Raw genomic sequence first — 27,574 nt, 5'->3', positions numbered from 1 at the left:
TCGAATTCGATCAGCCGCCGCCCATGCGCCAACTGTTACTGCTACCCTAACTCTGAGTGGGGCAGGCGGCGCGACGGTCGAACCCTACAGCTGGTGGCCCTAGGGTTATCAGTGTTTGCCGTACGGGGTGGGCCTAGGGTTAGCACCGTGCGTCTCCATTCAGAAATACTAGTTTGAAAGAACAACTTAGGGGATGTGTTAGAAAGCTAGGTTGAATGAGTGACTTTGTACCCTCTCGCCAAAGTGTTTCTTTCACTCAAAGTTTGGTGGAGCTTTCAACATCAAAAGGTCGCGGGGTAATCCACGTCAACAGACACGCATGCTAGATTTTGGGGTTTTGCCGAAATTTTCTTGGAAAATCAGAAGCCGTCTCGCCGGCAATGGCAAATTAGGGTTTCGAGCGCAGGGTGCTAGGCGTTTGTTTCCAGCAGAGAAATTTAGGGTTTTGGTGATTTACCGTTTTTGAGAGACCCTCTGGTACCCTGGGTTTTTCATTCTGATTAGGGTTTAAGTCTGAGCAGAGAAATTAGGGTATAAATCTGGATAGTGTATCGGAAAATCTCTGAGTAAGTTAGGGTTTGGAGGCGATCTGTCTTGCAAAAGGCGCAGAGAAAATTGGATAACATTTTCTGATGAACAGAACGTGCAAAGAAGCTGCCCGCGTCTTTGGGAAAAAGCTTTGGCCATGACAGCTAGTAGCGGCCATTCAATGGGGACAAAATGGGGGTTTCTGGACAAATGTAGAGGCGCCCCCTAAATCTGGAGGCAAATGGTGCATCGTCGGCTAGCCGCCAAATCAGTGGGCAGTGGATAAAATGGGTGCTAATTGGTGGACAGGACCCGCTTAATCTGCCATATCTGCAGCACTTTTACTGAGTCTCTTCCTGCAGACAGATGAAAGCAGAAAAAAAAGCAAAAAAGCTTCTGTGCTGAAGAAAACGCAGCAGCTGTTGAGGGACGCGGTCTGCTTTTCTTCTTCTTTTCTGGGAAAGAATCTGTCCGCCACCATAGCCGATTCTTCCAAAGTTTCTGCAGATCTCAGGTTCACGCCTTTCCATTTTCTTCAACTAACAGGCTTTCCCTATGATCACCTCCCTGTTATAACCTGCTTCTATCTTGCCATCTTTATGGAAAAAAGTACGTTTAAGACAAATCCATAGCATGAATTGACCTATCCACAACATTCTGCCAATTCCTTTTCTTTTGTTCAGAATGGAACAACATCATCAGCTATGGCTGTGTAGTGCCACTATCAAAAATCATACTAACATGTAGTGCGGTAGCTACCTGACGTACTATACAATCACCTAAGTTCGCAGACCTTGGAGCTAGCCATGGCAGCAGTCGCAGACTCCGTCAGTCATTGCACTGTGGAAGTTGCATGGTCGGTTTTGTCAGCCATGCGTTTGAATCTCGTGCCAGACATCGTGTTGCCAAATTTACATGGATTATTTGCCAGCCATGGGTGTGGTTTCCCTGCTTCCCTCTATGTTCGCCTATTAGTGTATGGATCTGACTTCAGCCAATCCCTACCTTCATCGTGTTTGCGTAAAGAGTACCACCTTATGTTGAGGATGCATCTGCAATCAATCATTTTTGCATGCACTGCTTGATTTCAAAGCCCTCTGAAATCTATATATCTGGCTGCAGGGAATGCTTGGTCTTCTGATGCGTACGTGAAGATGGGGGATGCTTCATTGCCTACACCTGATCCTCACTCCCTTCATGATAATCAGAACCCTGAGGAAAGTGGAGAGAATCATGTTGGACAGAATCAAGCAAATTCAGCCAAAGATTTGGCTTCGAGTGTCGTGAAGGGACACTTGCCAGACCTTTCCGAGCTGACAAGTAGTGAAGGTTAAGCATCTCCAAAAGTTCCTTTTTCAGCATCAATCATGGACTAGTCTTTTGTAGCATTTATTGAAGTTTGCCATTGCATATGCATGCCACACACACACACACACACACACACACACAGAGAGAGAGAGAGAGAGAGAGAGAGAGAGAGAGAGAGAGATGATTGGACATAGCTGCAGGTCTCTCATCAAGCAAGCTTAGATTGGACACGGCTCAGCGAAATGCCTTTTACACAGGAATTGAGAAGGAACATGAGACACACTCAGGAGGCCCTTGCATGCAGGAATCAGATTTCAAACGACAGTTGGAATCTGAAATAGCCCAAGTTGATCCCGTGTATGAGAATGGAAGCATCATTCAGAATAGTCATGAAATCGAAGAAGAGGGTTCAGATAGGGCAAATTTTAGAGATTCTAGTCTGTTGTCTACAAGTCCTCAAGAAGGTACGCAAGAAGCAATGAATGAAGGGACAGGAACTCATTTACCTGAGGATGTCCACGACTTCAAAGTACCAGAGAAACCATCAAATGAGAAGGAACATGGGACACACTCAGGAGGCCCTTGCATGCAGGAATCAGATTTCAAACGACAGTTGGAATCTGAAATAGCCCAAGTTGATCCCGTTAGCGTGTATGAGAATGGAAGCATCATTCAAAATAGTCATGAAATCGAAGAAGAGGGTTCAGATAGAGCAAATTTTAGAGATTCTAGTCTGTTGTCTACAAGTCCTCAAGAAGGTATGCAAGGAGCAATGAATGAAGGGACAGGAACTCATTTACCTGAGGATGTCCACGACTTCAAAGTACCAGAGAAACCATCAAATGTTGCCCAAAATTGTATAGAGCTGGATTGTCCTGTAGTGGATAGAGATTGCCAGTCAACTGATACAAATCACTCTGTCTCTCTATCAGACAGTCTAAGTGCAGTTACAATTGGAGAGAACAGGGAAAACACAAATGTTGGGTCTAGTAAGGCTACAAGTGACAGTGAGCAGACAGAACATAGTCATGTGAATGAGGATAAAGGTGTGCTTGAAAAAGGCACTGAAAGACTGGATGAATCTCACATAGGATTAAACTCTCCTGACATCAGCACTGATATTTCTATGGAAAGCAACTCAGATGACAATGTCGAGGGCCTGGTCACTCGCACTGCAAATGAAAGCAGCCATCCTGATAATAAAATTATCAGTGACGCTGGTGGTATTTCAGAGGCTTTGCTGCTGCATACAAGCACGGGGGAAAAAAACGTTTCCAAAATTTTCGAAAGTGTATGTAAGCACTTCCTTAGCTTGGTTAATGAAAACTGAGTTGTACATTGTTATTATCTTGGTGTGTACTACCTTAATTGTGTAAGAGATTTGAGAGTATGTAACAAGGTAAGAGCTTTGTCTTGATTTTGCATGAGTGCAGGAAGTAGATCAGCCTTTTGATGCTAGTAAGCAAGAATTGCTGGATCAAGAGAATGGTACAACAACACTTGTCAGCACTGACATAGAGGGATGGCAGCGTTTTGATGTCGAGGAAAATGAGGCCAATGTGGCACGTGGTATGTGGAAGTGTTGGATATTTTGAATCAAAAAGTGGGAGTGTTTATGTCTATGAGGGTGGCCACGTGTCAAGAGTTGATGTTTGTGTGGCTTATGGTGGTTTTTATGATTTTGAGGTTCTTTCTTGACATTTATGTTTATGGATGAACAGTTGACGACACTTCACATCAAAGGCTAGAACTTTGGGAACAGTTATTGGAAGATGGATTAGAAGTCACTGAAAAGGATGTCCAGTATCCAACTCCGCACATTGGAGGTGTAGTAGGTTTAGAATCTTCTTTACACGAAGAGTACGAAATTGGGTTGGCTTCACCAGGAAACCCTTTCATAGAGGGTCTTGACAGGATGAGCAACTTCTCTGAAGCAGAGGGTTTTATCTTGAATAGGAACTTGCCAAGCTCTCGTCTTTCTCATAGTTTTGAAGCGCACACTTCCTTGCATGATGCTAAGGAAGGACCCTTTCATAATGCCAACAGCAACGAAGATTCTTTGTCAGGTATGCACGTTTTGCTGGCTGCTTTGCTTGTGTAAATTGAAGCAGAAAGAGGAGTGTAGTCCATGAGCCATATTAGCGTTGGAAGGAGAAGAGAGAATGGAGAGGAAAGAGGAGAAGAAAGGATAGTAAAGGAAAGAGGAGAAGAAAGGATAGTAAAGGAGATACGAGGGAAGATGAAAGCCTGGAAACAAGCTACTTGATCTAACTGATTTTTAAACTTTAGAAAGAGAAATGGCATGTGTGTTTGGGAAAACGTGGCTGAAACAGTGAAGGGGAAACGCCTGAACTAAGAGAAACTCACCATTTTGGATATGGAAATAGGACACAGAGCCACCCAAAATGGCTGTTTTGGCCTGTAGGATTATCAGATCTGCAATGAAGCTCGTGTAGCTTATCGTATGTTGGTTGAGAGCATAGAAAGTGCTTTGCCATCACCTGCTTTTCCATTCATGTGCCAGGATCTCCATCCACACACATTGAATTTACACCTTTTGATGCATAAGGGCAAGTTCAGGTGGCAGGGAGGAGGTCATGACAAGGGGAAAAGGGCTGATCGACTGGTTGTTTATGCTGTGGAAAGTGTTTAGTCAGTAGGAACTCCTGCAGGCTGAATTTACGCACGAGCATATTCAGGTAGGAGATTGTGATGAGGGGAAGTAGCTGGTTGGCTGTATTTTCTCAAAAAGCAAGCTGTTTTTTGTATATCTGTGGTACTGCCAGGTGTTGCAGAGCTGATGGTATAGAAATAAATTAGCACAGCAGGCTGTATAGGCAACAATTTTACAGGCCATTCAGGCTGTACAGTTGTACGGATGGCTGTACACATTATGGATGCATGCACATGTTGGAAAACATGGTGCCACGATCACAGGAAGTGAGAGTGGAGATGGAGATGGAAGCTCAAGTTATGGTGATGGTGACGAGAGAGAGAGAGAGAGAGAGAGATTGAGAGAGAGAGAGAGAGAGAGATTGCAACATGAACACAATGATTGTATTATGAATGATAATACTCACACCATGTACAATGTATTTATCGGCACTAGGGCCTTATCTTCTGACCCCTTACTAAGAGGTGGTTCACTCCAAAAGACTCAATAACCCTTTCACACTATTGAGACTCCAACACCCCCCCTCAGAGCGAAGGTGGTGAGACACAAACGCAAAAGAAGCAACCAACCTCCAACTCCATCACATCACTGCAAAGAGGCAACCTAGCCACGCACATGTCCCGTGCCATAACTACTCTCTCAACCAGCTTGTGACCGAAGCTGAGATTATCACTTAGTGGCCAACCTGGGTAGAGAACCCTAGACTCATACAAAATAGGAAATCAAAAGGTAGATAAAAGATAGGAAATCAGGAAGCTTTGAAACGTTGCCGTGCCCCGCACCTCCACTGTTGGCACTTCAGCTCTGCCCATGCAGCTTTGCTGCCATTCGCCACGATCGTCATCCGCCTCTACCCTACCACTTGTGCACAACTACGATGCAACCGATCGGGAACCGGAACATAAGATAAACACTTCAAATATACAAAGAGAGTATAAACGCCACAACAATATAAAGATAGCACAATGAGCCGGAACGGGCGGCCCCCCAATAGGAACCTCTTTATTCAGTGGAAGTTTTGCAGTACTCAAGGTGAGGGCGTAGTCATGCACCAGACTTTCCACAGAAATTAGAATATTGAGCAACCTTCCACAGAGCATAAACAAGATTTAGACCAAGCTCTCTTTCGAAAGCGAAGACAAAACAATACCAATAGCTGTCCAAAAACTGTCTCAAAATAGACCCGAATCAGCCCGCTCGTACGGCCAGAACTGATAGAGAGAAAACCACCGGTAGCTGTCACACGTGTGGGAGTACCGCTGCAGCCACATGTGTGAGTACGGCTGCTGTACAACTGACTGTATTGCCAACAGATGACCAGTTTGGAGGCGGGTATTGTAGAATTGCAACCACCACCCTGTAGGTGGCCAGAAGAGGGCGAGAGAAAGAACACCAGTTTCTGCCCTCAGCGTGCTGGTGCTGTGCTATGCGCAGCCAGGGGAGAGAAACCACCAGCAGTCGACTAGCTCAACAGATGGGAGAAAAAGCTCCTACACGGCCAGTTTACAGGCGACCAGCAGAGGTAAAACGCTGTACAGTAGGCGGCCAGTTTGTGAACAAGTGAAGAGAGAGATTTACACCAAACTGTCAGGCTGCCCAAGACCGGGTGAAGAGGGAGCAAACAGTAGCTGCTGTAGGGCTGCTCACTTCTGCGCATAAAAAAAGAGAGAAAACAACTGCTGTCAGCCTTGATATCCTGTGCGCCTCCACTCAAGAATAGCCCTTCTACCCCCTTTTCCACCACGATTCAGCCCCCCCCTCTTAAGATGGAGTCGACCAGCTTAGAACAGGGCTCCTGCTTTTCCCTTTTTGCCAAAAGTGGCTGTGTTTGCTCAAAATATCCCAGCTTTTGCTTTCCCCAACTTGTTCCCCAAGTTTGTAGCTAGGTGCCTCCTTCTTTCAGGGGTACATGCCCAAATAATAATATGTCCGGCCAGCCTTTAATGATGTGTGAACACTTTGACTTATAAACCATATAAGTCACTTAAATGATTAAAATCCCATGATGCTCCATGGTGTGTGGCCATCTTTCAGGCCAATCCTTGCGAGTGAATGCTTCAGCTTCCTTTTGTGGAAAATCCCCATTCTCACCTTGGTTCTGTTCTGTGTGTGGGCTTGCCCCAAAACATTTATCAAAAGTGGTGAAGGGACCAAATGGTGACACATGACAACATATTTGGGCTTCTCCACAGAATACGTGCATTATGCAAGGTTCTTCTTAAGAGGGGGCGCTTGTGTGAGCTATCTACTAAGGGAATGATTTGATAGCTTATACCCGTCAACGATATATCTCTCTGCATTTTTTGGGGAGCCTTGGTTGCCACATTGTCAACAAGAATGGGACTCCTTCACACACAAACTTTGGGATCTTTTTCAACAATAGTCACTGTTTTTCTTTTCAGGTGTTTCATGCAAGCGTAGCAAAAGCGACGGCGTAGGTGTTGCGTGGCAGAAGAGGCGGATGCTGACTGAGCACATAAACAATGGTGAGCTACAGTGGAGAGGTGGTGGCAGAGAGCCGGCATCTGGGCTGAAGATGCAGGTGATTGAAGCCTTGAAAGCCTTTATGGTACTAACAATAGGTTTGAGTGGGGGAGGCCCTACTAGCTTGGGCTCAACAGTCATTGCTTGGGTCATGGCTGGGGAGTTTCTTGGGGCAAGTCCGCGAGGTATACCCCACTTTGTGACACAAAAGCAATGACCCTGTGTTGATATTGAGCCCTTTCGGTTTGGTCCAACTGTTTACCCCTTGTGCTCACTTGGGCTTTCTAGTCTAGATGAGCTTTGTATTGTTCGTGGCGGGCTTAGAGCTTGAGGCTCTGGAAGCTACTGGCTTGAGGTTGCCCCCGTATGGGTTTAGGTCTGGTTGTGGGCCGTGGCCCTCTGCACCTGCATTTGATGGCTTGGGTGATTGGGGCTTACTGGTCTTGGGATTTCCACCATTGTACTTTATGTCTGCACATTGTGTAAGGGCGAGTGCCACCTTGAAGTCCATGGCGGAAAAACATTCACATCCCACTGGATTTGTGTGTCTACCCCATACAAGAATTGCCCTTTCTTGTGGCATCAGATTTGCCTAACTGCAAGGCCATGTGAGTAATCTTCTTGGCAAACTGGAGGGGACAGGTTGCGAACTCTAACGCAAACCTTGGAACTCGCCCTTGAGTCTATCAAGATAGTGCGGTGATAAAAACTGCCACTTCAAGTCCGTGACAGACTGGTCCCAATCGTAGTCCACAACAAATTCAGTGTGGGCCTTGGATCAATCTTCCCATGAAACAATGGCTTCTCTTGGCAAATGACAATTATTAAAAATCACCTTATCATTATCCGTCCTACTTACAACAGAAAAATAAGCTTCAAATTGATTTAGAAGAATCGATTTTACCGTCATACCTTTTTGAGAGGGGGTCCCCTAAATTCGAAGAAGATGGTGTCGTCTTGTAGTCGGGGGCAAGGCGGAAACAATCGTGCTCCTCCTGTCATCGTGCATCATCTTTGGCTACTTACTCTCTTCGCAAATTCTCAATTAGCTTTTGTTGTCACTCTGGGTCACGTCGCTGAGCGTTGAAATAGAGTTCCATTGGACGCATTGCCATATCATCAGTCCTATTGAAGTTTTCGTTGCTCCAAAGCAAAGGCATGCTCGAGAGATAAAGGAGTCGTCGGAGAAGGGGTCGGGGCAAGTTGATCATAGCTTGCATCATTTGCAAAAGCTGTTTGTTCAGCGCACTAAGTGGGAAGAAGGATGTCAGATGGGGCACTCTGCTTCTAATGAATGTGTCAGTTGATGCCACCAGTTCTTCTTGTTCCTGTTGCTCTCTCTCCTTGTTGGAAATCGCCATTGTGGGAGCAATCAAGGTTCTGCCTGATGGCAAGTAAACTATCCACTATGGATGTGGGTTGCTCTTATAGGATGCCCTGGAGCACTAGTAAACCATGTAAGTTTATTAGTGACGTGTGAACTAGTAGTAATGATTCTCCACAGAGGGCACTTTTCACCTTTGTATATCAAAGGGTTTTTTCGCTTGTGTGCACACACCCTTATGGTGTGTAAGTGACCTTTAAAGGTCACATGTTGTACTATGTACCTGATCTCATTGTCTCATTATTGTGTGTGCATTGTGTAAGCTCACTCTCAATCTCTTTGTTCACTGTGCATTCTATTTCATTGCTAAACCTAAATCTAACTGGAAACTTAATAGTGGTATCAGGATCAGCTTGCCCATGCGCGATCTTGTACCTGTCTGTCCATCTTCACCCGATGCTTGTATAATCGCCGTACCTTGCGAGCTGTATTGTCCTCGCACTGTCCATACTACCTACATTAACATAGCATTTTCGTACACTTGCGCACCTTCGTCCGTATACCCAAGCCTCTGTCCATACTACAACCATATTGTGTGTTGCTCTCTATACTAGGCACATGTTGCAATTGGACCAACGTATTTGTACATGTTGCTGCCACATCAAAAATTAATTTGGCCGTTTTTCAAATTTTGGTGAAAAACAAAGAAATTGGTCTCTTGCATCCAACGAAATTTGGGGCTGCATAAATTGGAGCTCCCGCAACATCAAAAACTTTGGGGCTTTTCGTTTGCAACTATCAATTTCACTAATTCCTAGTAAAATTGTCATTGTTCTTTGCTTTTCAATCAATTTCTTGCAAGTGTCACTTGGTTGGTGCTAATTCAGCTCTACTATAGAGATTTGGCATCATTACTTTCAGTGAATTTTAGCAAGACAGCTTGCGTTTTGCGCTTGGTATTTTAGCAGAAATGGCTCAAAATAATGTATTTGGGATGTTGACAGCAGTGGACAGGTGGGGATGGTACAACTATGCATTATGTACATACATGATGTGATGTATGCTTGTAGCGAAAGGGTTTTGGGGGATCATCACAGGAAACAAAGTTCACCCAACAAATGTAGTTGTACTGAATACTCTTGTAAGAGGAGAATGTGGCGGGCATCTTGTTGCGCAACCTGTAGATCCACCAGATTGGATACACGTGATGCGTATGGGATGCACTAGTTGCCCTTCACTAGACTCGCAATGAAGCAATAGTCGCCTATCTGAAGGGGTAGCTAGATATACTGGAGATGAATGAGGGTGACTCCATGAATGAGCAACCTGTAGATCCACCAGATTGGATACGCGTGATGCGTCTGCTCATTCCCTCATTGCATTGTCTGTGAAGAGGATTATAATTGCTCACATCTGATCATGTGTTACAGCCAAAGATGTATGGGATGCACTAGTTGCCCTTCACTAGACTCACAATGAAGCGAGAGTCGCCTATCTAAAGGGGTAGCTAGATATACTGGAGATGAATGAGGGTCACTCCATGAATGAGCACCTGACAAAAATGAAAGATTTGAGAGAGCAACTCATTGATATTGATGAGGTAATTCTCGACAGCCAGCTTGTCACTACGATTGGTCACACTTTGCTCGACTCTTATGGTACTTTTCACACCACTCTCAACACGACGATGAGGGGCAGTCCCAACTCCACATTTTTGGAGTTGGTGCCATTACTCTTACAAGAAGAGCAGGCTAGGACCAATAGGTTCGGCATGCATGGTGGGTCAGGCATTTGCAGCCGCAAATAAGGGCAAAGGGAAGGCATCTTCACATGGTGGATTTCAGCCAAAAGCCCAACCGTGGGCTACTGGACTGCTCGCCGACTGTATTTTCTCAGTCGTGTGCACTTTTCTGCTGGCCGACTGCATTTATGCAGTCGTGGACATTTTTCAGCAGTCGTGGGCACTTCCTATGCTGGCCGACTGCTCTCCCAGGGGTGTATATATAGGCCCCTTGCCCCCACCACTCAGTCATTCAGTTTTCTCGGGATCTTGTGTATAGAGAAGAGTTTACACACCTATCTCTTTGTGTTTCTTGTGCTGTTTATTTTCTGCAGTCCACTTGCTCTTGTCTACCGAAGTTTGGTTATCATTTCCGCTGCATATTCTGACATGGTATCAGAGCCATAGGCTCTAGACAGATCTTGGGCGTTTTTCTGAGCAAGAGGGGGAGCGTTAGGCTGCTGATTGGTGGACTGTTTTGGGCTGAACGGGAAGAGAAGGTGCAAGAGGAAGGCGGGGCTAAGGTGCTGGACAGCCACTTGCAGGTTTACAGATTTTTTTCCCCACCCACCCACCCTTTTAGGTTACTCTCCGCGATGGCAGATTACTAGAGATGGCTGAGAAGCGCGTGAAGATTCCGACTCTCCCCACGTTCCCAGTGGATCGTCGGTTGGACGGGTCCAATTACAGCATCTGGAAGGTCATGATGGAGTCGATTCTGGAGTCATATGACCTTGCTGATTTTATTATCATCGGGGTGCCATGGCCGGAAGCTGAGGAAGGGGAGTTACTATCGACGAGGAAGGACCGAGAGGCACAAGCACACATGTGGGATCGTGTCAACGCCAGGGTCCGGTCGTTTATTTTCCTCAATTGCACACCACAAGTGATCAATCATGTGAAGCACATGACGCTGGCGAGAGGCATATGGGAGCACTTGGCTTCTTTGTATAACAGGGTGTCACCCATGAAACGGATCTCCTTGGAAGTGCAGATGCGGGTTATGAACCCTGCAAAGTCTTCGACAATGCGGGAACACATCAACAAGTTGCAGGCCCTTCAGCAGGAAGTCCTTCAAGCTGGGAAAGAGATATCATTTGAAGATATGGCCATCACACTGCTTTCCCACTTGTTTGGTCAGTATTCTGCTTTCTATTCCTCGTTGATCACGAGTGGCAGGCTCAGTACCATTACTTGGGAGGAGCTTGTGCCAATGGTCTTGGACCAGGAGGAACGTTTCACGAACCCTCCTCACGGCGGAGGTTCGGAGGCCTTAACTGGCCAACGGTCGAAAGGCCGGAATAACAACAAGGGCAAAGGGAAGGCTTCACCGGAGAAGTCTTTTGAGAAGAAGCCTGATCCAGAACGAGAGAAGCTGAAGGCCGAAAGATCTTGTAATGATTGTGGCGAGAAAGGCCACTACTGGAGGAAGTGCCCTAAGCGGACAGGGAAGAGTGCTGATTCCTCAGGCCTCAGCTGCAAAGACTCCGGCATTTGTGCACTTAGAGATGGTGGACTCCGATGCTTCATCATCTTCGAGCAAGGAGGCAATTGGCTTCACCGCAAAGGATACTCGGGAATGGATTCTCAACAATGGTGCTTCTAGGCACATGACTCCATCCCGTGACTTCTTTCTGGATCTGAAACGGCAATCAGGTCGTATCTTTATTGGCGATAACTCCACTATTCCGATACATAGTGAGGGCCGGATGGAGATTATTCCCGACGGCAAGGGGGGCAAGCATGCTTCCCGTGTTCTTTATGTCCCTGCTCTAGGTTTTCATCTTCTGTCAGTGCATGAGGTATGCAAGATTGGCTTTCGGGTGGAATTTGAGGAGCATTCAGTTGCTCTAAGGGACCGTGAGACTGGCAAAGTTGTTTGGGAAGGCGGTGTGGAGAATGGCATCTACAAGCTCTCTGCACTCTCCTCACTGACAGGTTCTCAGGTCAGAGATTTGTGGCACTTCCGTTTTGGCCACTTAAATGTGGATGCTTTGAGGCGCGCCTTCCGGGACCAGATGGTGGTTGGCTTGCCAGATGTTGGTAGTAGGCAAGGACGTTGCAGTTCTTGCATACGTGGTAAGCAGCACAGGGAATCCTTTCCGAAGCAGGCTTCCAGGCGGGCTTCGAAACCATTGGAGTTGATTCACACTGACTTGTGTGGACCTCAGCATATACCATCTTTGGGAGGATCTCTCTATTTCATGCTGCTTGTTGATGATTGTACCAGATTCACGTGGGTCTACTTTCTTTCCCCAGAAGGACCAGGCTTTTGCTCGGTTCAAGGATTGGCACGTGATGGTGGAGAAAGAGTCTGGATTTCAGGTCAAGACTCTCAGGGCTGGCAAAGGAGGTGAATTCTCCTCGACTGTATTTTTTCGATTTTGTGCAGATCATGGCATCAAAAGGGAATTGGCCAATACCGGATCGCCTTCGGAGAATGGAGTTGTTGAACGCAAGAACAGGACTGTGGTGGAGATGGCGAGGACCATGCTGGAGCATCGTGATCTTCCTCGTCCACTTTGGGGTGAGGCTGTGGCAACGGCTGTCCATACCATTAACCGCTCTCCGACGACTTCTGTACCCCATATGACTCCATTTGAGGCATACTTTGGCAGAAACCCGATGTCTCGCACTTCCGTGTCTTTGGGAGTGACGCGTATGTACATATTCCGAAGAAGCAGAGGGGGAAGCTTGACTCCAAGCCCCACAAGCTGGTATTTGTGGGGTATAACTCTCTTTCCAAGGGATACAGGTTGTATGATCCAGAGAGGAACGAGATTGTTGTCAGCCGGGATGTGGTCTTTGACGAGCATGTTCTAGCATCCACTGTCGAGGAGCCGCCACTTCTTGGAGATCCAGAGGAGTCTGATGATGATTCCCAGTCTATCACTCCAGTTGATCCACCTCAATCATCACAGGAGGTTGAGCCCGCAGCTGGAGTTGAGCCCCCGCGACCACAGGAGGCTCCACGATCTGTCCGAGTACCTAGGTGGTTGTTAGACACCCTTCGGGAGTCGGGTGTCACGGAGCTACCCTCCGAGTGGACCACAGAGAACGGCCCTCGAAGATCACATCGAGTCCGAGATAAAAGCAACACGGCGGAGCTTCTTCAGGTGAACTATGCTTTGATGTCTCGTATCATGCGGGATAAAGAGCCCACTTCCGTAAAGGAAGCCCTTTCACAGGATACTTGGAGGAAAGCCATGCAGGTGGAACTTGATGCCATCGAGAAGAACAACACTTGGGAGTTGGTACCGAGGCCGTCGAAGCGGTCAGTCATTGGTGTCAAATGGGTCTTTAAGACCAAATACGCGTCTGATGGGTCGGTGGACAAACACAAAGCCAGGCTTGTGGCTAAAGGTTATGCTCAGCGGCCAGGCATCGACTACGAGGATACCTTTGCACCGACAGCGCGGATGTCCACGATTCAGACCGTTCTTGCCCTTGCTTCTTCTCAGAGGTGGCCCGTGTATCAAACGGATGTAAAATCTGCGTTCCTTAATGGTGACCTGCAGGAGGAGGTGTACGTTGAGCAGCCTCCAGGCTTTATTGTTCCAGGATAGGAAGGGATGGTTTACAGGTTACGTAAGGCCTTGTATGGTCTTAAGCAGGCTCCCAGGGCTTGGAATCAGAAGATTGATTCCTTCTTTATTCGGACTAGATTTCAGAGATCGGTTGCAGATCCGAACCTGTATCTCTTTCGGGAACACGGCATGGTCACACTTATCATCCTTTATGTGGATGATCTCATTCTCACCGGCGGTCATGTGGAGCACATTGGAGTGACGAAGGCTGCCTTGTCAAAGGAGTTTGAGATGACCGACTTAGGCTTACTCCACTTCTTTTTGGGATTGGAGATCTGGCAGACCCAGAGGGGGTTTTTCGTCTCTCAGCAGCGGTATGTTCATGAGTTGCTTGAGGCCTTTGGGATGGAGAACTGCAAGTCTATTACTTCGCCGATGGACCCGAACACAAAGTTAACCGTTACAGATCCTTGTGAGCCAGTTGATGCCTCGCAGTACCGGAAGTTGGTTGGTTCATTGATCTGGTTGCTGAACACCAGATTGGACTTGAGCTTCTCCGTGGGGCTGTTGACCTCTTTTATGCAGACGCCATTGAAGTCTCATTGGGACGCAGGATTGCGGATCTTGCGGTATCTGCAGAGTACGAAGGATCTGGGACTCTTTTACACAGGAGGGAATGGAGTGAAGCTCCAAGGTTCGACTTAGATTGGGGAGGAGATCCAGACACGAGGAGATCTACTTCAGGATACAGTTTTACCCTCGGCTCAGGAGCAGTTTCTTGGAGCAGCAAGAGGCAGCCAACTATTGCCCTTTCTTCGACAGAGGCAGAGTATCGGGCTGCTTGTGGTGCTGCTTGTGAGGTTGTATGGCTGCGGAGGTTGCTAGGCGAGATTGGGTTTCCACAGAGGGAGCCCACAGTCATCCAGTGCGATAACCAGAGTTGTATAGCTATTGCTCGGAACCCGGTTTTCCATGCCCGGACCAAGCATATAGAGATACAGTATCACTTTGTACGTGAGAAGATCTTGGCTAGTGACATCTTGCTACTTTATTGTTCGACGGAGGACAATGCGGCGGACCTCTTCACGAAGTCTCTACCTCAAGCTATGCTCAGGCGGCACTCCAGCTCCCTTGGGTTGGTTTCACAGCCAGGAGCTGAGAGGGGGTGTTAGAAGTCATCTCCTGTCTATATTTATACACCAGGGCCTGTGTTGTGGGTGTGCCCGCCCAATATAAGGTGTTTTATCATTTTTCCACACTCCCCGTATTTTTCCCTATTTTTTCCCATTTTTCCTAGTGGTGGGAGGGTTGCCAGAGGGTGCCAGGAGCACTCCAGTGCTGGCCGACTGCATACAGATCAGTCGTGGGCTACTGGACTGCTGGCCGACTGTATTTTCTCAGTCGTGTGCACTTTTCTGCTGGCCGACTGCATTTATGCAGTCGTGGACATTTTTCAGCAGTCGTGGGCACTTACTATGCTGGCCGACTGCTCTCCCAGGGGTGTATATATAGGCCCCTTGCCCCCACCACTCAGTCATTCAGTTTTCTCGGGATCTTGTGTATAGAGAAGAGTTTACACACCTATCTCTCTGTGTTTCTTGTGCTGTTTATTTTCTGTAGTCTACTTGCTCTTGTCTACCCAAGTTTGGTTATCATTTCCGCTGCATATTCTGACAAGTTGATCATATGTGGGTGTTTGGCTTATGCTCTTGTACCTAAGCAACTCCACACCAAGCTTGATGGCAAGGCTGTAAAATGCATATATGTGGGATACAACAAGGAAATCAATAGCGACCGCCTCTATCATCTAGTCACACGGAAGATTTTTATCAGTAGGGATATTGTGTTTGTGGAAATTCAGTTCAGCCCATGCTAGAATGTAGAAAACACTCAGATCCCAATGTGTGTTTCAGGACAGCCGTAGCCTCAGGAAAGGGCTGTAAATCAACCATTATAGCATGATAATCAGGTCGATATGCATGTTGAAATTCAGCCAGTTTATCCAGCAACTGTTGAGGATGTAGTTGGAGATGAAAGGACAGCCATTCAACCTGTCCCTTGATGGCTGTTGTAAACTTTGTAGAAAAGCTGATTCACAGCTCCACTCTCTTAGAGGACTAGATTTGGTTGCCAGAATGCTTCCAATAACTATATTGATTATGCATGTATTAGTGCATTGTGTGATGATAAGGAGCATGTATCTCATGAGGATGCACAAGAAAATCAGCGTTGGATGAGTGCCATGCAGCAGGAATTTGATTCCATACTTGGGTTTTGGTTGACTTACCTATGGCAAGAAGGCTATTGGCATGAAGTGGGGTTTCAAACTCAAAAGAAAGTCTGATAGTACCATTGATAGGTACTTAGCAAAAGGGCATTGATTGTGATGAGACCTTTGCTCCCACTTCATGCATGACTACCATTAGGTGTGTTACTGCATTGGCAGCTTATTCGGGATGGAAAGTGCATGAGTTGGACATCAAAACCGCTTTCCTTAGTGGCAATTTGCATGAGGATGGATATGTCTTGTAGCCTATTGGTTTTATGATGCCTAGTCAGGAACACAAGGTTTGCAGGTTGAGAAAGGTCCTAGCGCTTGGTACGAGAAGATACATGCATACTTGATTGCTCATAGGTTTCGAAATAGTCCACGACTAAGAGTACCCTCTATATTTGAAGGATGGAGAGGATTTGATGATACTCATTCTATATGTGGATGACATGCTGCTTATACAAGTGAAGCACTTTCCTTCATGTACATACTCAATCCTTTGCTCTCTAGGCCTCTTGTACCCACGCCTCTTGTTGGGCCCACTTTTGGCATCATTTACATCCCTTTTAGGTGGCTGTACGCCATTTTGCAGGTTTGGGACAGCTTTATCTTTCCCCTTTTTTCATGCGGCTATCTTTGCTAGAATGCGTCAACTTCACCTTGCCATTTCTCTTGGGAATAGTGGCTGAAATTAGCTTGTAGAATGTACTTCAGATACAAATTCAACTTGGCTTGATAGATGGGTTTAAGTCCCAACTCTCCTCATCTTCAATCTTCATAAAAGGAGATACCTCCGAGAGCACCTTCCAAAACCTTGATACATATGCATGGAGGGTTTCCCTGTCATTTATGTTTCACCCAAACCCACTTCTTGCGGATATTCTTTATGGCATTAGGAGACAAGAATTGTGTCTTTAAGATACATGCTCACATGCCGGATCTTTGACTTCTCAAAAAACTCCTCATCACTAAATGCAATGTCAAAGTGGGAGATGAAATACTTAGCTTTAGATTTGTCATATTCCCCATGGTATGTCTCAAACTTGATGGACTTGTCATCTACTTTGAACTCCTTAACCCTGGTCCTGTGATGCTCCTCATCTTCATGCTTCCTCTTTTCTTTGTCAACCAAGGCAACACGAGTAGGGGTTTCCATAGGATTCTCTGATGCATGAGTGGGCACAACCGATGGAGTACCATGTTGCACACGAGTCTCAGGATCACCCCGTTTGAGTTCAACAGGAAGTGTTCCACGAGGTACATAGCAGTCATAACCATCCCGAATACCATACAGGGTAGAGGCATGATGTACATGATGCTCTCAGTCATCTAGTGTACCATACGGGGTAGAGGGATGGCGAGAAGTATCTGACACTTCTCTCTCTTCATGATGACCCGCAGATTTCAGCCTCATAGAGGCCGCACCATGTGGATTTAGATGGGGAGGCTTCTTAAATTGAAGCTCACCTTCCTTGCCTTCCAACACATCCCCATTCCTGATGTGAAAACATTTGCTAGGCACACAAAACATGTGATGCAATGCACATCTTGCAATGGACAGCTTCCCCCATCATCATTACCACAATCAAAATCATGTGTCCTTTTCTCATCATTTACATGATATCCATGACTCTCGTGCCCTTTGCATTAATCCACAGAAAAATGGAAACATACAAATGAGTCGTCAAAAATGGAATGATTGTTAGTAATGATTGAATGAATAAGTCATACAGCGGAGGTCCCTTTTATGTACTTACATCAGCCCTATTGTCTATGGGATTATTGAGCATCCCATATGACACGTGGCATACTTAAAAAAATAATAATAATCAAATTAACCAAAAACAGAAGTACAATAACTGTAAGGAAAACTGTCTACAACCTGCCCCTTTGCTATCAAAAATAGTGTCTACAACCTATGCTAACGGCGTAGCTCTATCAGGTACATCCCAAGCATCTTAGACCTCTGTAGTGTATCACCACATTTCGGTAGACTGTTCATGCCCGGAATGGTTTTTGGATACAAGCTACATGAATGAACTACACGAAGACGTCATCATCATCATGACCACATCCATGGTCTTCACGGAAATAAAAAAGATATACACCCACATCATCACGTATAAAATCCACAAAACATGTGTCAATGCATGCATCATCACTCTCCTCCATCAACTTGATAAATTTTATACCTATAACCATGCGTGTCATAGACGTGATCATTATCAAGAGCATCACCATCAACGGCATGGTCATAATCATCATCGTTACTATCATGATCATAAGCGGACCAAATCTTGCTTTGAAGAGGCAATGGAGTCTTCCTCATATCTCATCGTAGACTAGGCAAGTAAACAAAGAAATGCTTCTCTATCTCTATCTCATTAGTGGTGCATATTCTTACATGTTTGCTCCTCCAGAGCATAGTTGCATTGAAAACATGTTTCGTGTCCAAGGCTTGGGTATGAAATGCTTCAAAAATCTTTACATAATCTTTTTTTTAAGGCTCTTTAATCATTGAATTTGGGTCGTTATCTTGATAGCGACCCTTGTAGACCTAAAAAAAGAACAGAGAATGTACTTGCAGAAGAGCCTACACTGTGCTGTTTTCTCTGCAAGGTGGTGCTGCTGATTTCTGCACCAAATCTGCCCATTCTGACCCCCTTGGGATTTTTGCTTCCTGTTTTTGAGCTAGTTACGCTCGATTTTTGCTGATTTTGCCTAAATTTTTGGGGAAAATCAGATTTTGAAATTGCCCATGTAACTCCCAAAGGCAAAATATGGGAGTTCAGGCTTAAAAAGGTTTTTTTGGGGCTTGTACCCCCTCCCCTCGAAAAAAGCCATCCTCTCTCTGTATGAAATGTTTATGAAACATGTTTTCTGAAATGCCTGGTAACTATGCTCCCATTGCTGTCCTTGCCTCAATCCAGAGACGATGGGATGATACTCTCATATGACCAATGGCAATGAGACATGTCTTCAAAGATACCTGGGTTTCTCACCAAAATGCCCTCTGGGAGTCTCAAGAGATACTATTTGCAGAAGTGAAGCTTTGTTGTGACTCCTGTGCAGAATTTAGATGGATGTGAGAGAGAGAGAGAGAGAGGAATGTGGACATAAAACAGCAGAGGATGTATGGTGAATGATTTCTTATGCAGGGCTAAGTGGGTGTGTGCACTTTCCAATGTGACTTATTGACAACTTAGTTTTGTACCAGGTATGCCTCAAAATACTGCAAAGTCAGTGGGAGAAAACTTGACCAGCCAATCGGAAGTTGCAAATGAACATGGAAGCAAGCCACAACTGCAGCCAAGCTATCCTTCTTTTTCTGACATTCCAAGGTCTCCATTGGATTCCATGGAGCCATTTGAGGCGCCCTCTTTTATGAGCCTTGTGGATCCAGAATCCGATGTACTATTCAAGGCATCCATGCCTACTTATCAGGCAGGCAGTAATGTAAATGGACATGAAAATGGTGGGGACAAGTGGGAAGCTAATTTTGATTTAATGGTGCCTCCAGCACAAGAAATAACAAGATCTTTATCTTTACCTCGAGTAGCAGGTGAGGCACAGGTGCAAGGGCAAGGGCAGAGTTTTTCTTTCTCTTCTAAAGCAGTACAGAGCACATCAGCAGCCAGTAAGAGAGGAAGTCCTCCACTAACTGCTACTTCTCAATCAAAGCCTTCAGGCTTCTTGTCACCCAAGTTGAGTCCCTTAGTGAAGAAGGTGGTTGACAAAGTCCGAACTACACCAGTGCTTGCTAACGAAGTGCTTAATACAGTTCGCCAAGTGATCAGCCCAAAGACTACAGATGACAAAACAACTCAGAAGTCAATCTGGACACGTTGCATCTGTTGGTAGTTGAAGTTAGAGAAGATCATCATATTCTGCATAGGCTTGATGGGTACATGCTCTGGCATTGTTTCTGCCATTCAGCATTACTGTGTATATATCATGGACCATGGTGTTGAATCATTGGTTATACATTTTTCAGCAATATAAAGCAGCATAGCTGTGTGTTAGCATTTGGGAAGGTAAAGGTATGGCCCATCTGGTTCTGTAAAGGTTGGTTGTATCTAATGCATATTAGAAGCAATGAGATAAACTGCTGGAGGTGAGGAGTCCTTTTCACAGCAGACACGGCCTGTACAAGATGTAGTATTAGGGTCCAAAGGTATTGTAATGTGCTGTAAATTACTATTGCTCCAATTTGAGCGATGATGGATTGGAAGAGTTCTATTACTGTAATGGCTATCAATAAATTTTGCATTGTTTTCTCATTTCATGTCCCCTTTCTTTCACCGACCTATGACCGGTACAGGGCTTAAGTTACACTGTTCCAGTGTAGCCTTCTTGTTTCTTTGCCATCAGCTTTTGTTGTGGTCTAAAGATGAGACAACAATTTATTTATTTTGCCTTTTCAATGCAGATACGTATTTCACATCACTTACAACCCTGTTCGTGGCAACAATTGCATGGACAAGGCTTTTCACACAGGCAGCATTGTGGGCTGAATTGGAAATCTGGTCTCTCCCTCCGTCATGTCACATTTTTTGAAAAAATATTCTCCGGTTTCTTTATTTTGCTCGACGACCACCATACTAGAACTCTCTCTTCATGCTCCTCACCATGCTTGCAACAACATGGACAGGCTATGATTGCATCGTGTTGTGCATCGGAGGGCAGATACTGTAGACCTCAAGGCAAACCCTATGCATGGATGCCAATTCTCTAAGGTTTCCATATAGGATCATTTTATCTAAAACCGGACGAGGTTTCGTAGACCCGACATCGTACGCATTGCATGATTGCGATAGATTCTCACCACCCTACCATAGAGTCCTTCAAACTCACCCCCGAGCCTGAGGTGTGATTGCTGTGAGCCTACTTGGTATCGATGGTTTCAACCTAGCATCCCATACCACTAGGCCGAACCACCCACCTTGCAGCTGCATGGCCATGAGGTCTTGCAGGCCCCTACTTGCCCTCTTGTCTACCACATGGATGCCTCAACAAAGATAACCTCCTCTGCTTGACAGAGGATGATTAACTCATAAGTGTCCTCAAGGTCACTTATATAGCAATAACATAGCTATTACTAGCTCTTGCTTTATTTATAATCTTTCTTGTTTTTTTATATATGCTTTTAGCCATTATTAGCCCTCGGTTATTTTTTATAAGCTCTTAGCCAAACTAGACCTCATCCTACTAGCGTCCTTAGCCCATGTGTGAATCCTCCACCTAATCCTAACCCTAACTTGGGTAAGTCCACATCCCTAACTTGTGGCATGGGTGCAAAGTGGTGAGAGTCGCATGTTGTTGATTGACTAAGGTGGTAGGAGGTTCGATCATGTGCTCAACTACCTGCGAAACGATACACCATTTGGATCAAAGATGTGGTTGCGCTCAGAGCCTTGTGGGAAGAGGCTTTCTTCTTCAGCCTCACAGGCTTGGAAAGGCTATCTGAGGAGAGGATCCAAGTGTAGGAAACCCTAAGCAAAAGGAAAGCAGAAGAATTGTAGCACGTTTTTAGAGACAATGGTCTCTTCCCCACCTCCCTCGCAGCACGAGCGAAGTCGAAGTCTGGGCTATTATGATAGGTTCTTGGCTTGGCACCTTTGATGTCCTAGGTGAACCTGCCTTTCAAATGGATGAAGACTTCTGACCTATATGTTCTCATGAGAAAGGTACATTATCGTGTGTTCCTATTTAGATTGTGTAATCTTTCAAGGGTAAAAGCTACTAATGATCAGCATAATTTGATGTATTAGAGTTAAGTGTCACTGGTATAGTTGAAATTTAATGACTAGGTGAGCTCTTCTTGCAATACGTAAAATGCACACGTCTTCTCCTCAAGTTGTTAATGCTTGGCATGCAAGCACATGCATGGAGGCATGGCTTATGATGTTCGGGATACCCCCCTAAATAGTGTGATGAACTCAATTGGTAGAGAGAGAGGGAGAGAGAGAGAGAGAGTTATATTAACATTTTCAAAAAGACCCAAAGGGTCTATGAGACCAAAATGATGTGTACGAAATCTTGTCATGGACGAAATAAGAAAAAGCAACAATAAACTAGAAAGATCTCAGACTCTTAGATTACACAAGATGAAAAAGAGAGAGAGAGAGAGTGAGAGAGAGAGAGAGAGAGAGGGAGAGAGAGAGAGAGAGAGAGAAAGTCATATTAACGTCTACAGAAGGCCCCAAGGACCTATGAGACCAATACTGAGCCATGGAAAATTCAAAGAAAAAGTAAAATGAAAACATCTGATAGTACATGTGATCAACAGATGATCTTGTGTAGAGTGAGAAATGCTGTGATCAGCTAATGTGACGATCCTCACCTCGGCCAGAACCGATCTGATGGTGGAGTGAATGTCAGGTCTGTGATGGGAGCGTGTCATGTCAATTGAGAACCTCACGAATCTATCTGTGTGGTGGAGCGTCTTGATGCTCTAGGTCAGGGACGTATGGCTTGCAGAATGGATCGAGCTCTCTAGCTAAGGACTCCTCTGGGGCGTGGAGCTAGAGCATGGGTGCGGGTGGTGGGCTCTGATGTCATAGTAGAGGAACTGTTGTGGGCAGTGGATACAGAACGCAGCCATTACAGAGTAGAAGCGCTGGCGGTGGCTCGCGATGACAGAGAGAGGGGCTGGTAGTACGCAGGCAATTGCATGAGAATCCCTTTGATTTGCCTATAAACCCTACAAAGTAAAATTTATGTCTTCCATTTGTGAGGTAGGAATTGTTACATGTAGCTATCACCGGTGTGAGTGGTCTGAATCCCTCTCGGAAGAGGCAGTGGAATCTCCCCTGAATCTCATAGTAAGCCGGGCAACTGAACATATAATTGGCCTTATCCTCTACTGATCCTGTGATGCATACTGTGCATGTCCTCTCCTCATGTGGGATATCCTCAGCTTACCAGTCTCTACTCTGAGGCAGTGGGAGGATACCCTGAGCTGGCCGATCGTGATACGTATAGCATGTGACATGTGTATCTGTATGTATCCCACGATCTCAAAGAATCCATCCTTGGAGAGTCTCAAGAAGTGATCTCTGTAGAGCTCACACTTCTTACCAATCTCTGACGGAGACACCCATGTCTAGTGTATGTGTAGCCTGAGTAGATCTAGCCGGATGATCCGGTTGATCTCTTGTCGTGAGGTCAAGGTAGGGGGAATCCAAGCTATACTGAAACAAGGGGAGATGGTCCATCTGTATGCCATGTGCATGAAACCACTCGACTACCTTAGAGTACCATGCATGTGTGTGTGAGTGTGTGTGTGTGTGTGTGAGAGAGAGAGAGAGAGAGAGAGAGAGAGAGAGAGATTATTGTTTGCAAAAGACCAGAGGGTGTATGTGATCAAAAGTGTTACAATGAATCCATGAAAGCATTCATTGGGTGCTCAAGTTGTTAATGCTTGACATGCATGGAGGCATGGCTTGTGTTGTTTGGGGCACCCCCCCTAAATAGTGTGATGAAGTGAATTGGGAGAGAGAGAGAGAGAGAGAGAGAGATTATTGTCTACAAAAGACCAAAGGGTGTATGTGACCAAAAGTGTTACAATGACTCCACAAAAGCATTCACTAGGTACCCCTTTCCCATTATGCCAGCCCTACCTTTGCTAATGCTTGCTATTTTTTCATCATTACTTGCACAACTTAGTTATCCTTCCCTCTCGAGCTCAGCTGGTTTTGAAACACTAAGTTGAGGCTCTCTTAGCTGCAAAATGTTTTGTCAATACTGGCCAATAGGATACAAAATCGAAATGCTATTGCTAAACTCCATGTGCTATATTGTTCCCAAGGAAGAGCATGTTCCTTGGTCTTATATTTTTTGGAGATGAAGCATGCCAGCTGCCCCCACATGAATGTGGTTATATAATATACATATATCCATGTATATTAGTATATACTAGAACAAGGGTCCTAAGCTCAGAAGTTTAAACAAATCATAATTCCCAACTCGATGTGCTATATTTTTTCCCAAGAAAGAGCATATTCCTTGGTGTTTATTTTCTCACTGAATCTGGTTTTCTCTCACCTAATTTGGTTTTTTCTTTGTGATCTTTTCTGGTTGAAAGTACGATTGCTTTGGAGCCTATGTAGAATGCATTCCTTGCATAGCTTACCAGTTCACAATATGTTTACGGGAAAAGTCATTAGTGGGCAGACATTGATTTAATTTTTGATGTTGCTTGCAACTTGTAAGAACCAAACACGTTGACAAATAGGAGTACATTTGATCATGTAAATCAGTTTTTTCATATTTGAAAGACTATCCCTCAGGGCAACACCGTTTTAAACGGAATCTTCCCCATTGTAGGTATTATGAATATAGTCCACAACTATTGGACATTAACTAATGTTGCAAATGACATCAATAACAACTACTAATTTCCAATACAAATTGTAAATGCACAATTTCTATGAATAAGTTATATATTAAACTTTGTTGGGCGTGGCTAGCATGCCAACCCCTTTCCATGGATCTCCAAGTGTTTGAGCCATTCCGATTTCTGTCCTCTCATTGTTGGAGGCATGGGTTTCATTGAATATGTCTTTGGAGACAATTATTAACTATTGATTGGAGAATAATTTTGTCTTGAAAGTCTCCTCATTTGAGTGGAGAACCACGTCAATCTCAAATTCTTTGGCATCCCACTTTCACCGGATAGCTTTTCAGTAAGCTATGGAATGCATGCCTCATTGTGTGCTAATCTCTCTACAAGGAATAACCTAGCAATTTAAGAATGAACTAGCAATAGCCTAAAACAATGAAATCCAATGAATACAGAATTCAAATAGAAAACACGAACAATGAACCATGCATCCACATGTTGTCCAACACAGAGTAAACCATTGCAAGTGCGAGTGAGACTTTCTTAGTCCTCGAGTCAACACTCCGAATGCGAATCTCTCGTTCTATGAGTCCAGCAGGTTGATAAGCTTACTTGTCTTTGCTCGTTCTCATTGTCTGAGTCCTTCAATCTCTTGAGGACTCTTGCTATGCCTTCAACTAGACATTTACAATTTCTAAGAACTTTATATGGTTATCAAGGTATCTTAACAATCCTTTCAAGATAGGTCCATTTCTTACGGAGTATTCTACTCTTGAGTTTGAATCAGGTATAGTCTATAAGGTCATAATTTACCTTTTAATTTGATCACAACTATGCCCCATTGTTTAGTACTATAGTTTGATCACAACTATACCCCATTGTTTAGTACTACAGTTTTTCAACCTCTTGTAACATAAGGATTTCCTTAATGTAATCCACCTTTAGTTCAGATCTCCCCATCTTACTTACCCAAATCATTGGGTAAACTTGGCTCACCACTTTATGAGCATATATCGCCTTAATTTAGTTCTTTAATCATTGTCAGAAGTACTTCATGTCATATGAATTTGAATTCCAATTCATTGTTCTAGTCCTTAGGCCTTAAGTCCTTTAACCTCTCAATAAGGTTTCCTTGGGTAAATCGTAATGCACACAACTAGAGATTGCAATTTAATCCTATCTTTCCAGTGAATTTCTCATGTCCTTAGGTCTCTTGTGGTTGACTTGCACATTCCTAAGGTGACCACTTAAGCCTAATTATCAAATTTGTTACATATGTTTTTCTCTAAATTGAAGTATTTGAGGTTTCTAGGGTTTCCTCTTAACCAAAACCTTAAGAATTTACCCTTAGATTGACTCTCGTATCCACAACATTTTTTCCACGTTGCTTGAGAGAGAGAGAGAGAGAGAGAGAGAGAGAGAGAGAGAGAGAGAGAGAGAATGGCGAATTCTTGTCTAAAAAGCATCATTCTTGTTTATTCAGACCACCCTAAATGCAAGTATCAAGTACAATCACCTTCATTAAAAATCATCTAATATTATTTTTTTCAAGTTTTGTTTAGGATTTATTTAGGTTTATGGAAATTATCAATGAGCTCTCAACCTTCACAATAGACTTTCCAAGATGCTATGTGTGTGTGTGTGTGTGTGTGAGAGAGAGAGAGAGAGAGAGAGAGAGAGAGAGAGAGAGACTTGTTTGAAAGGCCCACAAAGTTTGAGACCGTCAAAGTAGTAAAATATTCCGTAGATCTCTTCATCTCTCTTTTCACTCACACTCTCTCATGCTTGAAAACATGTTCACCTGCAAAGATGGATGACATGCTAGGTTGACACCTCTGTACCTCTGCCACTAGTATGGTTGGTGAGATTATGGTTGATATGCCACCAATTGGGGTTATATAGGTTGTATGATAACCACTTTGGGTGGCATAGTTACATCGGATCATATAGTCAGGTTCACACCATGGACCTTATATGTTTTAGTAGTAGAGTACTTTCCCTTATAGTAAGGCTCATATAGTCAAGTTCACACCATGGACGTTATATATTTTAGTAGTAGAGTACTTTCCCTTATAGTAAGTATCTTATCTTTATGTTATGATTGTAGAGAAGTAAGAAGAAAGGAGAAAATTCAACCATCTCTCTCTCTCGTGTATGCTTGTCTACTCTTATGTGTGTGTGTGTGTGTGTGAAGAAATTTTACTGCAAGAACCTCAAGCTCACTTATTCTTCTCATGGTGTGCTAATTGTTTATGGTCGTCTATGATGCGTCAATGTATTGGTTTTGCCAAAGGGCTTTGGAATGTCGTTATTGGCATTGAGGCACGTCTTATAAGGCTAGCACATGATAATACATGTACTTTGGATGATGACAATAGTTCAAATGTAACTATGGCATTTGCCTCCACACTCCCCATAGTGGAACAAGCAAGGTGGGATGGCATGGATGCACATACATTAGTGACACATTCCATGAAAAGGAGAATTATTTCTCATGTTCGCTTATGTAAAACTATCAAGTAGGGGCTTGGGATACACTTGTTGCGCTTTACCAAATGCGTAACAAGGCACAAGTGGCCTATTTGTGCAAGTAGTTAGAGTCCAAGTATATAAATGAGGGAGATTTAATGGATGAGCTCCTCACAAGGATCAAAGATCTCAGGGAGCAGCTTGCATGTATTGATGAGGCCTATCCGAACAGTTCAGTAGTGTCTTTTGTTCTCATAGCTTTACCCATCAACATAACTTGGCATTAGGATTACCCTTTATCATCAGCCGAAGTCTGGATGAAAAGCCCTAGTGTGAGTCTAGCTGGTTTTTGCAATGCTCTTGTAAGAAGAGCGATGTTAATAAAACCAAACTAGGATGCTTGTGGGAGATCAGGCATTCGCTACCAATCAAAAAGGTAAAGACAAAGCCTTTTCTAAAGTGCAACTTTTATGTATAAAAAAAGCCTAGGCTTCTCACACAAGGATACTGAGAAAGGGGTGATAAGCCTAAGAAGAAAGGAAAATGCAACTTATTGTCGAAAGCCATGCCACTATATCAATATAGAAAAAGGCTAGAGAAGGAGAAGAAGAAAGAGTCATGCATGGCTGTGGCTAATGCATTAGCACACCAAGTGGTGCTGAAAAGAATGAGTCAGCAAATTATGCACAGGATGATTGTGCATGATCCTTCTGTCCTCATGATGTATACATGTTAGTGATAGATTAACATGTATGTTATTTTGATAATGGTGCTAGTAAGCACATTACTTCTCAGCGTGATTTGTTTGCCTTCCTTGAGTCTGCTCCTCAAAGAGGCATAATAACATGTGCACACAACTCCTCA

At 44.5% G+C, this 27,574-nt stretch overlaps 1 protein-coding gene and 1 pseudogene across 3 annotated transcripts; both read left to right on the top strand.

The window, feature by feature from the left end:
- Window positions 1–286: 286 nt before the first annotated feature.
- LOC147622502 (uncharacterized) lies at window positions 287–20,177 on the top strand. Of its 3 annotated transcripts, none has more exons than XM_086822077.1 (6): window positions 287–1,042; window positions 1,651–1,857; window positions 2,037–3,127; window positions 3,270–3,405; window positions 3,558–3,902; window positions 19,115–20,177. In XM_086822077.1, the coding sequence occupies exons 2-6, from the start codon at window positions 1,683–1,685 to the stop codon at window positions 19,756–19,758; spliced, it is 2,391 nt and encodes a 796-aa protein (XP_086678203.1). In that variant the 5' UTR covers window positions 287–1,042; window positions 1,651–1,682; the 3' UTR covers window positions 19,759–20,177. The 3 variants fall into 3 exon arrangements, with proteins under 3 accessions (XP_086678203.1, XP_086678201.1, XP_086678202.1); XM_086822075.1 differs by having other exon boundaries at window positions 2,031–3,127; XM_086822076.1 differs by lacking the exon at window positions 287–1,042 and adding an exon at window positions 1,369–1,504 and having other exon boundaries at window positions 2,031–3,127.
- Window positions 20,178–20,526: 349 nt separating this feature from the next.
- LOC147622501 (uncharacterized) lies at window positions 20,527–21,419 on the top strand (annotated as a pseudogene).
- Window positions 21,420–27,574: the final 6,155 nt, after the last annotated feature.

Source organism: Cibotium barometz, chromosome 28 (assembly GCF_041138505.1).
Source record: "Cibotium barometz isolate CiBa-2024 chromosome 28, ASM4113850v1, whole genome shotgun sequence".
NCBI lineage: Eukaryota > Viridiplantae > Streptophyta > Polypodiopsida > Cyatheales > Cibotiaceae > Cibotium > Cibotium barometz.
Note: the sequence above shows the minus strand (reverse complement) of the source record. Positions and strands in the feature narration are given on the sequence as shown.